General features: G+C 45.3%; 1 protein-coding gene across 1 annotated transcript; it reads right to left on the reverse strand.

Moving 5' to 3' along the window:
* Positions 1–1,595: 1,595 nt before the first annotated feature.
* On the reverse strand, positions 1,596–2,555 carry LOC144761907 (olfactory receptor 5V1-like). Its single transcript, XM_078647113.1, has one exon. The coding sequence runs from the start codon at positions 2,553–2,555 to the stop codon at positions 1,596–1,598; it is 960 nt and encodes a 319-aa protein (XP_078503239.1).
* Between the last annotated feature and the right edge of the window lie 10,899 nt (positions 2,556–13,454).

Here is a 13,454-nt window from a genome sequence, read left to right on the forward strand (position 1 = left end):
TGCTGTCTACAGCTGAGTGTAGCAATAGGGTCTGGCTGCAAGTTGCAGTCTCATGCCTGAAGCTTTATGAAATTCTCCAGATTTTGGGATCCTGTGCATAATCCAGGGAACTCATGGACGACTCACTGCAGGCCATGCATCCAGCACTGAGTCCAGGAACACCCAGCAAAATCTGAATTTTTTCAATAGTTTATTCACAGGACGATCCCTTTGGGGTTGTGCTCACCAAGCCCCTCCTTATTTGCCCTTTTAGTTTATTTTCCAAGATGTGGGTCCAAGTGCATATGTCCATGGTGGCCACGAAGGGCCAGATGTAGGTAATCCAGATTTACCGATTCTAAAATACGGAATTTTACTGATTCGGTATTTTAGAATCGGTAAATGGGATGTAGGTATTCATTCGGTAAATTTGACCGAATCTGTAAGATTCGGTAAATACCGAATCGGTATTTACCGATTCGGTAATTCCCATTCATCCCTATGGGCCTCCAGGCCCACAAGAATGAATGGGAATTACCGAATCGGTAAATACCGATTCGGTAAAATGGGTAACACATTCAAGAGTGGCAGGGTGTCACTTTGACACCCTGTTGCACCCATGAATAGTGCATGGGTGCACATGTGGCACACATACATGCCCTAAGGGCATGTATGTCTGCCACATGGCACTGTTATAAATTGAAAAAAAATTGCATTTTTTATGGTTTTCGATATTTACCACCAACTTATAGTTGGTGGTAAGTAACGAATCCTGAAATGGGAAAAGCACTCATTTGAGTGCGCCCTGCATTAAGGATTCGGTAATTTACCGAATCGGTATTTTAAGAATTCGGTAATTTACCGATTCCTTAAATTACCGATTCGGTAAATTACTGAATCCTTAAATATGGCCCCTACATCTCAGATGCCTAATACCGGTCGGTAACGGCCGAAATTCGATAATTTCGTCCGTTACCGACCGGTATTGGGCTACCTACATCTGGCCCTAAATGTTTCCTGAAGTTGGCAAGAAATGCTTTGGTTCTGTGAACTTGATGACAGGCTTTTGGATCCAAAATGTATAATAGTGGAAAAGAAATTATGTGGTCCACCTAGATCCACACAATGGATGTCTGCAAATGAATCGTCCTGATACCTTTTCTATTAAAGCCTTTCATGCTGAACATAAAAAAAAGAATGCTTATTTCTCAAAAAACACTGAACAGACTTGCTCCACACCAAATGGAGCATCATTGGGTACAGTTCTTCGGTTTACATGATAGCTTTAACGTAACTCCATTAATAGTATCACTTTTTAATTAAAATGGAAAATAAATCACTCTTTTGATCCTCTCCCTAATGTTTGGGCTCTTGCTCAACGGATCTACATAAAAATTGCCAGACTGGGCTAAAAAAGGATGACTTTTATGGGGGGAAATTTCATGCAGATTTGTTTTACTGACTGAAAGTTAATTAGAAATGATAACTGATCTGATCATAACTAGATACGAGCTATTACGACCTGTGCAACATAAATATTTGTCTGTGATTTAGTGCTGCAATTTCAAAGTTTGCATATTATGAAATTCTTGGAAAATGTATTTTTTCATGGCATGTTACATTTTTGAAGACCATATTTTCAACTGCATCATTTTAGCAAGTGCCCCTTTCACCTCCTTGTTCCGGAGACTGTAGATTATTGGGTTCATTACTGGTGAAACAACAGCATATACAACAGACGCCACCTTGTCATTTTCACCAGTGACATTGAGAGCTGGACGTACATAGGTGTAGATAATGCCTCCATAGAACAAGGTAACAACCATGAGGTGAGAGGAACAAGTGGCAAAGGCCTTTCTTTTGTTGGCAGCTGAGGGCATCTTGAAAACGGATCTAAGGATGTAAATATAGGAAAGGACAATAAGGAGAAAGCAGAACATGCCATAGAACACGTCAGCTGCAAGTATCACAATGTCATTAATGAGAGTATTAGAGGAGGAAACCTTGAGGACTGGTGGTATTTCACAAAAAAAATGGTCCAGTTCAATCCTTTCACTGAAAGACAGCCTTGTGATTAGGATGGTGTGGACAAAGGAGACAACCAAGCTTGAAACCCATATGGCTATCACTGTAGTGAGGCAGAACTCCATACTCATGATGTTGGTATAGCGAAGAGGGTTACAGATGGCCACATACCTATCAAAGGCCATAAGTGCCAGAATGAGAAGCTCTGTCCCCAGAAACGTCGAACAAAAATAAAGCTGGGTAAGGCAGCTTGAGTAGGAAATGGACTTTGTTTCTGACATCAGGGTCTCCAGCATCTTGGGGATGATGGAGGTGGTGCAGCAGATGTCCAAGGTGGCAAGGTTCCCCAGGAAAAAGTACATTGGTGTATGCAGATGAGCATCAGTACCTATGATAGTAATAATCAAAATATTACCCAGGAGAGCCATCAAGTAAATCAGCAGGAACAAGGTGAAAAATGTGGACTGAAGCTGTGGGTGATCGGAGAAGCCAAGGAGGAAGAATTCGGAGGCAAACGTTTGATTCAGCCCTTCGCTGGTCATGTGATGCATTATCTGGAGCTCTGAGATATTAAGGTAGTGGTTATTTTAGGGCACTGATGAAGGAGGAAAACCATAATATTCATAGTCCTTTGATGAGAGCTGCACCTTTCATTTATCACTGCAGATCACTAATTCACTTCCTGGTTGTCCTCAGTGAAAAAGGCATTATTTCCTATTAAAACACTTGCACTTTCCCTATCACTTATTTCATTCTTGACTTTAAATACATTCACGGTTGCCTTTTTGTAGCATTCCTACACTTAGGCTTGTTGAAAAGTGTGTTAATGCTTCATGAACTAAGGGCCTCAATTATGAAGTTTTTGCTCAGGGCAAGGAATCTTGCTGTGCTACCCTGAGTAAAACAAAGCGCAGGAATGTGCCCTATCAATGAGATATAGTGCATTCCTGTCCTTTTCCTCTGTGCTGTCTCACAATGGCCTGTCATGTGCTACCTCAGGCACCGACGGGCCATGGTGCAAGGATGTCCTTGTTGTAAGGGTGATTAATCTTGTGCAGGAAGGGACAACATCCTGCACAAAAACAAACACGAGAAGTGTTTCTCTCTTTCTACGTATGTTTCAGAATGCAGCACACATAAAAAGAGGAAAAAAACGAGGAGAAATAAAAGTATTTCCCTTCATTGTGCCGCCCTAATGCCATCCTTGGGGTGGCATTAGAATCTTTTGGATTCCCAGGTTTATGATTCCTCGTAAATATGGGAATGTTTGAGATTCCATGGATGTTGTGTGGGAACACCAAGAGCAACACCCATGGAATGCCCCTTTCACGCAGTTTTCTTCGTAAAAGGGGTACATTTTTACAAGGCCATGAAAAGCCACACAAAGTGGCTTTGCATAGACTTGTAAATATGCTGTGGCACATTGCCCCACCGGAGCTTCAAAAAAGTGGCACTCCAGCGGCATAAATGTCTAATTTTATGGTATAAATTAGACATAAATATACTTGAAGGGTGCAAAACCAATTAATAATGCTGTTCTTTTTCATTTTGGTTTGCATCAATGTTTGCTTATTAATAGTTAGTAACATTCACAAACTGTATTTGTGCCTCTTTTTGTGTAATATTACCCAATATGAACAACTTTAACTACAAATTATCACAAAAATAACCCTGGTGTCTGTTCAACCACAGAAGCAAGCACAATTCTCAACTCCACTGTACGGTTGTGGTAAAATAGGTGTGAATGCAGTTTGCACCAACATACTTGTACCTGTACTTCATATACTTGATATGTGAATGTAATGTCCTTTAAATCCAGGTAACACTTAACAGTATAAAAGGAGAGAACATATCTGGTCTTAATGTTCTGCGTTACACCCTAAGGTCAGGCTAGGTCCATTCATGTACACGTCTGAATTGCTCAGTTTTCAGGAGTTTCCTGAATAAAATCTAATTGGGTTCAGATCTCCAGAGGGCATATGAGTATTTGCAGTGATCTCTGATATTTATCTGGAATTTAGCGTTAGGCTAATTGTTGTGGGTATTTTGGCATTTTCTCTGTTGGTAGAGTGGACAGTCAATAAAACCTCGAAATTGCCCCTAGTTGGTGGAGGGTTATCAGAGCAGTTTTGAGGTGGATCCATGTACGGCATTGTATGGCATATTCCAGTGTTGGCCACTAGCATCAAAATTGATTGAGGCAGCATGGGGGGACAAATAAAGAAGAAAAAATTGACCTGCAGCCCGACGTCTGCCACCTCAGCGCCTCTCCTGCTTCACGATGCTCACTCAGGCTCCAGAAGTCCCCCGCGCCAACCCAGATACTATTCTCATGCTGGTATTATCCAGCATAAGAGAAGCATAGGGATTGGGTGGAGCGGGCAGGTTCCACACTCCAACAGGGAATGGGAGCCTGTGCTCCTTAGCCCTGGTGATATCTCCTTGCAACAGCCTGGAGATATCCAAGTGCACATGCCGGTTTGGATATCTCCTGGTAGTACCCTGAACCCACCACTCCTCCTGCTGGCTCCGGCTATGTAGTAAAATAGAATGATAATAAAGCAGTTTTAGTAGCTGCTTTATTACAATTTTATTTTACATGCGCCTGTTGGTTCCAGCAGTGGGGCGACTCTTTTCCACCAAAATGGAGGAGCCATCCCTGGCACATTTCAGCACTCTAGTTCTGGAGCCTTTAAAATATTGTCCTGGCCAACTTTATCACTGGTGGTGCCGGTGAAACAATATTTGTTGGTACCCTCCTAAATTACCTACTTCTTAAAAGGTTCTTTTAGTACCACCCTCCAATGGTGCCACTCATTTATCCTTATCCTCTCTCTCACATTTATTTATTTTATAGAGCTACTCATCCCAATGTAGAGTGTCAGAGTGCATTATATCACAAACTCGCTACACAGAGACAAAGATTCACACAGGTGTGTACATCAATATGAAGAAATGTTACTTTAGACACTAAGGACTATACGGTGTAGGAGTCACATGTCAGCCATACTGGTAGAGCTCATATGTTAACAGTGCTTCACGTAGCATTGTTACCAAAGTTTCTGTGCTATGTTATGTGAAAAGGAGGTAACACCACAGCACCATATCTATTAAGTGAACAATGCATGAAGGATCTGTGCCTGCATTTACAATGCACACCTTTACCACACATCCATTACCATGCAATGCCTTTACCAAACATAAACCTTTACCACTTTACAACTTTGCCTTTATAACTAAAGGTAAGTATGTATACAATAAGTTAAACTTTTACATTTACATATATCTTTATCTATATCTATATCCATATATATATATATATATATTCACTGAAAAAAACATAGGTTTCAGGGACGCTATAGTTAGAAATGATCATTTAACCCCTTACGTGTGGCGCGAATTTTTGCGCTGTGCGGGGATTCTAATTAGTCGGTGGGATTCTGTCGCCCGGGGGCCATCCTCCGCACATGCCCACCGTGACCCGTGACGGCTCCCCGCCATCACGAGCATGCAAGGGGTTAAAAAACCTTTGAAATTAACTGAAAAAATCACAGGTTACAGAGACGATATCGTTAGAAATTATCATTTAAAAAACCATAGAAATTCACAGAAAAAGCCATCGGTTTCAGAGATGTTAAGGTTAGTTGGACATTTCACTCATACAAAACCAGAGAAATTCAGCCGTTATAGTTAGTTGAGAAAACTATAACTCGTGCCCCCGCAATGCAGTGATGATGATGTCACATATTACATCATTCGTGACATCTCAAATGACATCACTGATGATATCACTGATGACATCATCCAGTGGCTGTGTGTTTCTGTAAAATTTGAATATGTTTTATATATATATATTTACGCCAAGGTGTATTGAAGAATAAGTGGGTGTATTAAGTGTCCGAATGGATGATTTAGTAGGTGCGTGACTGACTGTATAGTGAGTGATTAAATCTGTCTTAATGAATGCATGAGTTAGTAACTAAACTGTATGAATGTATTTATCAATCTGTCAGTTGGTGTGTAAGAAGTTGAATGGGTTTGTGAGTAGTGAAATGAGTGTCTATATGGGTTATTGATTGGTTGTATCTGTATGGGTGCTTGAGTGTCTGTGTGGGTAAGTGGCGGGGGTGTGACTCTATGCATAGATGTGTGACTGGGTGATTCACTGGGTGTATGGGTTCAAGAGTGGATCTGTGTTGGGCTGTATGGGTGGGTGAGGGTTTGTATGAGTGTGCTGGGAAGTGAATGGATGTCTCAGTGGTACATGTGTGAGTAACTTCATATGTGAAAGGCAGTATATGTGAGTGTTGGAGTATATAAATGACTCTTTATGCGTGATTGTGAGAGTGGCTGTATGGTGAGTGTGTGCTTGTATCAGTGATTGTATAATTATTATTATTATTATTATTGGGCATTTGTAAAGCGCCTGGTGACGCCACTGGCGTGTCCCCGCGCTGTGATAAGTGAGTGGTCGCCCCCCCCCCCTCCCACTGAAGGCTACCTGCTGAAAAGGTAAGTTTTAAGCTTTTTCCTGAACAGGATTTCCGATGGTTCAAGCCGCAGTTCAGGGGGTAGGACATTCCAACATCTGGGGGCGAGATGTCTAAAAGATCTCCCTCCCATACGCGCCTTCCTTACTCTGGGTACCCTTAGTAGCCCAGTCTGAGAGGACCGTAGGTTGCGAGTGGGCTCGTAGTGGGTCACCAGATTCTGAAGCGGTTCAGGGGCTTTACCGCTCAGAATGCGATGGCATGTGGAGAGGGCCTTAAACTCAACCCTCTTCTCCATTGGAAGCCAATGGAGGGCCTGAAGAGCAGGTTTGGAGGGTGACCTCCTGGGGAGTCTGAGCACCAACCGCGTCGCGGCATTTTGGAGCACTTGGAGGCGGCTCATGACCCTGCTCGTGGCCCCCAGATAAAGCAGGTTCCCATAATCAAGTCGCGAGGTGACCAGGGCATGCACCAGCGTCCTTCGAGCAGAAATGGGAAGCAGGTCTAGGACTTTCCTTAAGGCTCTTAGGACACCGAAACATACCCCCGTCACCCGGCTGATCTGGGGACCAAAGGCAAGATCCTTATCCAGCCACACGCCAAGGTTCCTAGCCTCTTGGCAAGGAACGGGGACCTCACCCAGGCAGGGTGGCCACCACGCCGACGACCAAGCAGAGGGCCCACCACGAGCACCTCAGTCTTGCTACCGTTCAACTTTAAACAGTTTGCGGACATCCAGGCTGCTAGATCTTGCATGCAATTCCTGAAGATGTCCGCTGCAAGAGCGGGGGCACGCGATAAGGAGACGACCAACTGCGTGTCGTCGGCGTAGGACACCAGGCGAAGGCCGTGTCCCTCCACGATGGCCGCTAGGGGGGAGACGTAGATATTAAATAGGGTTGGGCTCAGGGACGAACCCTGAGGCACGCCCTGGCCCAACTCAATCTCCCTCGAATAGCATTCACCCAACCTGACCTGGAAACACCTGTCAGACAGGAAGGACCTGATCCAGCCAAGCGCCGCGCCTGTGACCCCACCTTCATTCAGACACTGTAGCAAGGTGGAATGTGCTACAGTGTCGAATGCGGCGCTTAGATCGAGCAAGATCAAAGCCATAGTTTGGCCCTCATCCACACCCTGTCGTAGTGCTTCAACCGCCACAAGAAGTGCCGATTCCGTCGAATGGCGGGGACGGAAGCCAAATTGCGAGTCGTGGAGTAGCGAAGCCTCCTCCACGAACTGCATGAGTTGTACGTTGGCTATTTTTTCCGCCACTTTAGCCATATAGGGCAGGAGGGAGATGGGGCGGAGGTTGTCAAATTTTTCAAAATTCACATTGGCTTTTTTTTGTAGGGGGAGTACAATTGCTTGCTTCCAAGCTTTGGGGACACTCTGGGATTTAAAGGAGGTATCTAGTAAGTGGCGGACATATGGTTCGAGTACTTGCAGGCTGCCTTAAGTCGACTGGGAGTCGTCGGGTCTCTTGGGGAACCAGATTTTATCGACCCGCAAATACGAATTAGGTCTTCAGATGGAGGGGTAGCAAAGGAGATAAGCTGTCGTTCTCCTTTGGTTTTAGAACCCTCCCCATGTGGAAGACTGTTATTTGCCCGTTGGGGAAAGGAGTTGTAGATGTTAATAACCTTGTTAGCAAAGAACTCTGCAATACGGTCGCATCCCTCCGTAGTGCATAGTTTCGTGGGCCACACAGCGGGCTTCCCTACTGCAATAGATTTGTAGATTGAGAAGAGTTCCTTGGTGGACTGTTCGGCTTCTTCAATCTTAGTGCAGAAGTACAGTGATTTGCCCTTTCGTAGCAGCTTATGGTAATTACGCCTGCAGTCTATGTACTCTGCTTTGGCGGGGGTGGAATAGGCAATCCTCCATTGCCTTTCGGCCCGTTTGCATGCCGCTTTAGCCACCCGCATGTCCTCGTTGAACCAGGGAGCAGATCTCTGAGCTCGACCCCCCGTTTTGGCCGCACCAAGTGGAGCCACCAAGTCCAGGGCCTCCGTGATACGTTGGTCTAGGTTGGAATTAATGTCTTCCACGCCCACCCCACCGGGATGACCTTTCGCAATTAGTGCCTGATTGAATAGAGCTTGGGAGAACGCCGCCCATCTCCGCCTAGGATGTTTGTCAGCAGGAGGGTCAGTCAGACAAGGTCCCTGAGTCCCAATGGTGAATGGAATAAGATGGTGGTCAGACCATGGGATGGGGACTGGGGTCTGAGCTACCACTTGGTTCCAGTTTGCGAAAACTGGATCAAGGAGGTGGCCCATTTTGTGGGTAGGGTGTTGTACTGTCTGTTCAAACTGCAAGCTTGCCATTGTAAGACAAAGATCATTTGCCACCTTGTCCGTAGGGGTGTCTAGGTGTAAGTTTAGATCACCCAGGACTAGGTATTTATCCGTACTTAATGCAGCTTCAGTGACGTCCTCCACTAGCTTCTCAATAAAGGCTGTAGAAGGGCCAGGCGGGCGGTAGATCAAAAGGCCTTTTAAGGTGGAGTTGCCATTTATCGTGATAGAGAAGGCACCAGCTTCACTACCCTCAATATTCGTGCGTTCAAGCTGACATTGGTAGTCCTGTTTAGCCACTATGGCTATGCCCCCCCCTCTCCCTCTTATTCTGTCTAATCTTTGTAGACAGTAGCCCTCTGGGATGGCTTCAATGATTTCCGGCATGGAATCTTGATCTAACCATGTTTCCGTGAGGAAAAGTAGATCCCATTGCTTCCCGCTAAGGAGGTCGTTGATATCGAGGCAATGCTTCCGTAGAGAACGTACGTTCAGCAGGCCACATATCAGGGAGTGTCGGGCATTGATTTTAGCTTCCCCTGTGTAAAAGGCGAAACTGCAGTAGTTGCAGCCCACGTCATTGCCTGCCTCCATGCTGTGTGAGCAGGGACCCATATGCTCATGAAGGAGGAGATGAAGATCCTCTCGACTCCAGCTGATATGAACTGCGGGGGGGGCAGGGGGTCTGGCCCTGGGCCGCAATCGGCCGCGGACGGGCGCAGACGGGCTTAACTCAGGCGCAACTCCGGCGCGCCTTCGTCGCGCCCGCTGCGCTCGTCCGCTGCGCTGCCTGCAACACATCCGCCTTATATCCCCCCCAGCGTCCCAACAGCTAGAGCGCTGCAGGTACTTCCGGAAGTGTCTGGCTCGGACCCTCCACGCCCTCTGCTCGAACGGTGCTAGTCACCGGCGTCAGAACGAGGCGGGAGGGAGGGGCGAGTCCAGCACTCCGTTGCTAGGTGGCGGTAGTTGCTTGTCAGCTTAAAGGAGCTCTGCCGAGCAGACTGCAGATAGCGGAACAAACAGTGCAAAGAGGCTTGCACGCGCTGGCTCACCGCAATGCCAGGTGAGGAAAAATAAAGTTTTTAAATTTAAAAGTATAAAAGGAGCTCACACGCCAAATCAGCATACAGCATACAAGTAGTAGTCACCCATACACTGGAAGCGCTTCAATAAAAAGCAGTAGGGACACTGCCACTGCCCACTTACCACGCGAGGATTCAGGATCCAGTGCCTTATATCCCCCCCAGCGTCCCAACAGCTAGAGCGCTGCAGGTACTTCCGGAAGTGTCTGGCTCGGACCCTCCACGCCCTCTGCTCGAACGGTGCTAGTCACCGGCGTCAGAACGAGGCGGGAGGGAGGGGCGAGTCCAGCCCTCCGTTGCTAGGTGGCGGTAGTTGCTTGTCAGCTTAAAGGAGCTCTGCCGAGCAGACTGCAGATAGCGGAACAAACAGTGCAAAGAGGCTTGCACGCGCTGGCTCACCGCAATGCCAGGTGAGGAAAAATAAAGTTTTTAAATTTAAAAGTATAAAAGGAGCTCACACGTATAAGAGAGTAAGTATGTGTTAGTATCTGTATGAATGAATAAGGTGGTGTGTGTATAACTGCATAGGTGAGTAAACGGGAGTGTGATTGATTCTTTGCATGACTGACTAGGTGTGTGAGTAACTTCATGGATGAGTGGCGGTGTGTGAGTGTCTGTATAGGTGTATGAGTGCATAGGATAGTGCTGTATTGATGACTGACTGCATGTATGAGTGACTGTTTGGGTGAATGAGTGGATGTGTGTGAAGACCTAGGAATAAATGAGTGGGGATGTAATAACTTGTATTGGTGTGTCTATGGTTTCGAAAATGGTAGTCTGTATTTTAGAGTGGGTGTATCCAAGGTCATATTAGAGTATGAGGAGGTGCATCAGATTATCACATGGAAGATGTCATCAGTGATGTCCTTTGAGTTGTCATTTGAGATGTCATCAGTGATGTCATGAATGATGTATTATTTGACGTCATCAGCAGTGCATTGCGAGGGTGCGAGTTATAGTTAGCATATTAGAGTATGAGGAGGTGCATCAGATTATCACATGGAAGATGTCATCAGTGATGTCCTTTGAGTTGTCATTTGAGATGTCATCAGTGATGTCATGAATGATGTAATATGTGACGTCATCAGAAGTGCATTGCGGGGGTGCTATTTATAGTTAGGTCAACTAACTATAACGACCAAATTTCTCTGTTTTTTTACGAGTGAAATGTCCAGCTAACTATAATGTCCCTGAAACCTATGGTTTTTTCAGTGAATTTCTATGGTTTTTAAATTCTAATTTCGAACTATAATGTCCCTGAAACCTATGGTTTCAGTGAATTTCAAGACTTTTTTAAATAAAAATTTCAAAATATAACGTCCTTGAAACCTAGGTTATTTTCAGTGAGTTTCAAAGGTTTTTTAAATGCTCTTTTCTAACTATGCCTAAAGAGGTAGGACATGTGAAGAAAGAGGAAGAAAGGCGCAGAAAGAAGCAAGAGAACTGCAGAAAGATGCAACAGAAGTCCAGAAAGACAAATAAAAATACAGAGAGAAGCAAGAGATATGCAGAAAAATGCCTTGTTGCAAAGTCATTCTATGCCCCCAACTTTTTACTGACTGGTACTGGTGGTAACTGAGTCTGACTAACCAGGCCCAGAGCCAGTACTATGGTGATAGATACTTAGATTACAGTGAAAACACTACATGCGCCAGGGTACACTTTGAGTTGGCGTGACATCCCCAGTAAGACCCTAGTACATAATAGGGCAGGAGGATTAAAAGTACCTCTAACTCAGAGGTGCGGAAAGAGGCAAGAGAGGTGCATAAACAGGCAGGAAGGATGCAGAAACATGTAACAGGGGTGCAGAAAGAGGCAAGTGAGGTGCAGAAAGAAGCAAGAGCAGTGCAGAGAGAACCAACAGAGGTGCAAAAAGAGGCAAGAAGGGTGCAGGAAAAGGTAGGAGGGGTCCAGAAAGAGGCAAGAGAGGTACAGAAAAAGGTCAGAGGGGTACAGAAAGAAAGAAGAGAAGTGCAGAAAGAGGCAAGATAATTGCTTAAGAAGCAACAGAGGTATAGAAAGAAGCAAGAGAAGTGCCGAAAGAGGCAAGTGAGGTGCAGAAACAAAGCAAGAGCAGGCAGAAAGTACCAACAGATGTGCTGAAAGAGGCATTAAGGGTACAGAAAGAGCAAGAGAAGTACAGAAAGAGATAACAGAGGTACAGAGAGAGGCAAGAGAGGTACAGAAACAGGCAGAAAAGGTGCAGAAACAGAGAACAGGGGTGTAAAAATAGGTAAGAGAGGTGCAGGAATAGAAAAGAGGGGTGCAGAAAGAGGCAAGAGATCTACAGAGAAAAGCAACAGAGGTGCTGAAATAAGCAAGTGAGGTACAGAAAGGCAAGAGATCTGTAGAAAAAAGCAACAGAGGTGCTGAAAGAGGCAAGTGAGGTGCAGAAAGAAGCAAGACAGGTACAGAAAGAGGCAATAGAAGTGCAGAAAGAAGCAACAGAGGTGCAGAAAGAGGCAAGCGGGGTACAGAAAGAAGGATGAGAAGCACAGAAAGAAGCAACAGAGGGGTTGGAAGAGGCACAAAGGGTACAGAAAGAGGCAAGAGAAGTGCAGAAATAAGCAAAAGAGGTGCTGAAAGAGGCAAGTGGGATGCAGAAAGAGGCAAGATATCTACAGAAAAAAGCAACCGAGTTGCTGACAGAGGCAAGGGATCTGCGGAAAAAAGCAACAGAGGTGCTGAAAGAGGCAAGTGAGGTGACGAAAGAAGCAAGAGAGGTACAGAAAGAAGCAATAGACATGCAGAAAGAGGCAAGAGAGATACTAAAAGAGGCAGGATGGTTGCAGAATGAAGGAAGAGAAGGGTAGAAAGAGGCAACAGAGGTGCTGAAGGAGGCACAAAGGGTGCAGAAAGAGGCAAGAGAAGTACAGAGAGAAGCAAAAGAGGTGCTCAAAGAGGCAAGAGGGATGTAGAAAGAGGCAAGAGCAGTATGGAAAGAAAAAAGAGAACTGTAGAAAGAAGCAACAGAGGTGCAGAACGAGGTATGAGGGGTGCAGAAAGAAGGAAGAGACGTGCAGAAAGAAGTAAACAGAGATGCTGAAAGAGGCACAAAGGGTGCAGAAAGAGGCAAGAGAAGTGTAAAAAGAAGCAACAGCGGTACAGATAGAGGCAAGAGTGGTGCAGGAAAAGGGAAGAGAGGTGTAGAAAGAGGCAAGAGAGTTCAACAAATAGGGAAGAGGGGTGCAGAAAGAGGCAGGAGGGGTACGGAAACAAGCAACAGAGGTGCCAAAAGAGGCAAGAGAGGTGCAGAAAGAAGCAAGAAAAGTATAGAAAGAGGCAACAGAGGTACAGAAAGATGCAAGAGCGGTGCAGAAATAAGCAAGAGAAGTGAAGAAAGAGGCAAGAGAATTGCTGAAATAAGCGATAGAGGTTAAGAAAGAAGCAAGAGGAGTGCAAAAAGAGGCAAGTGAGGTGCAAAAAAAAAGCAAGAGCAGTGCAGAAAGAACCAACAGAGGTGCTGAAAGAGACAGCAGATATGCAGAAGGAGGCTCAAGGGGTGCAGAAAGAAGGAAGGGGAGTGCAGAAAAAAAGCAACAGAGGTGCTGAAAGAGGAATGAAGGGTGTAGAAA

This window comes from Lissotriton helveticus, chromosome 1_1 (genome assembly GCF_964261635.1).
Source record: "Lissotriton helveticus chromosome 1_1, aLisHel1.1, whole genome shotgun sequence".
Taxonomy (NCBI): domain Eukaryota; kingdom Metazoa; phylum Chordata; class Amphibia; order Caudata; family Salamandridae; genus Lissotriton; species Lissotriton helveticus.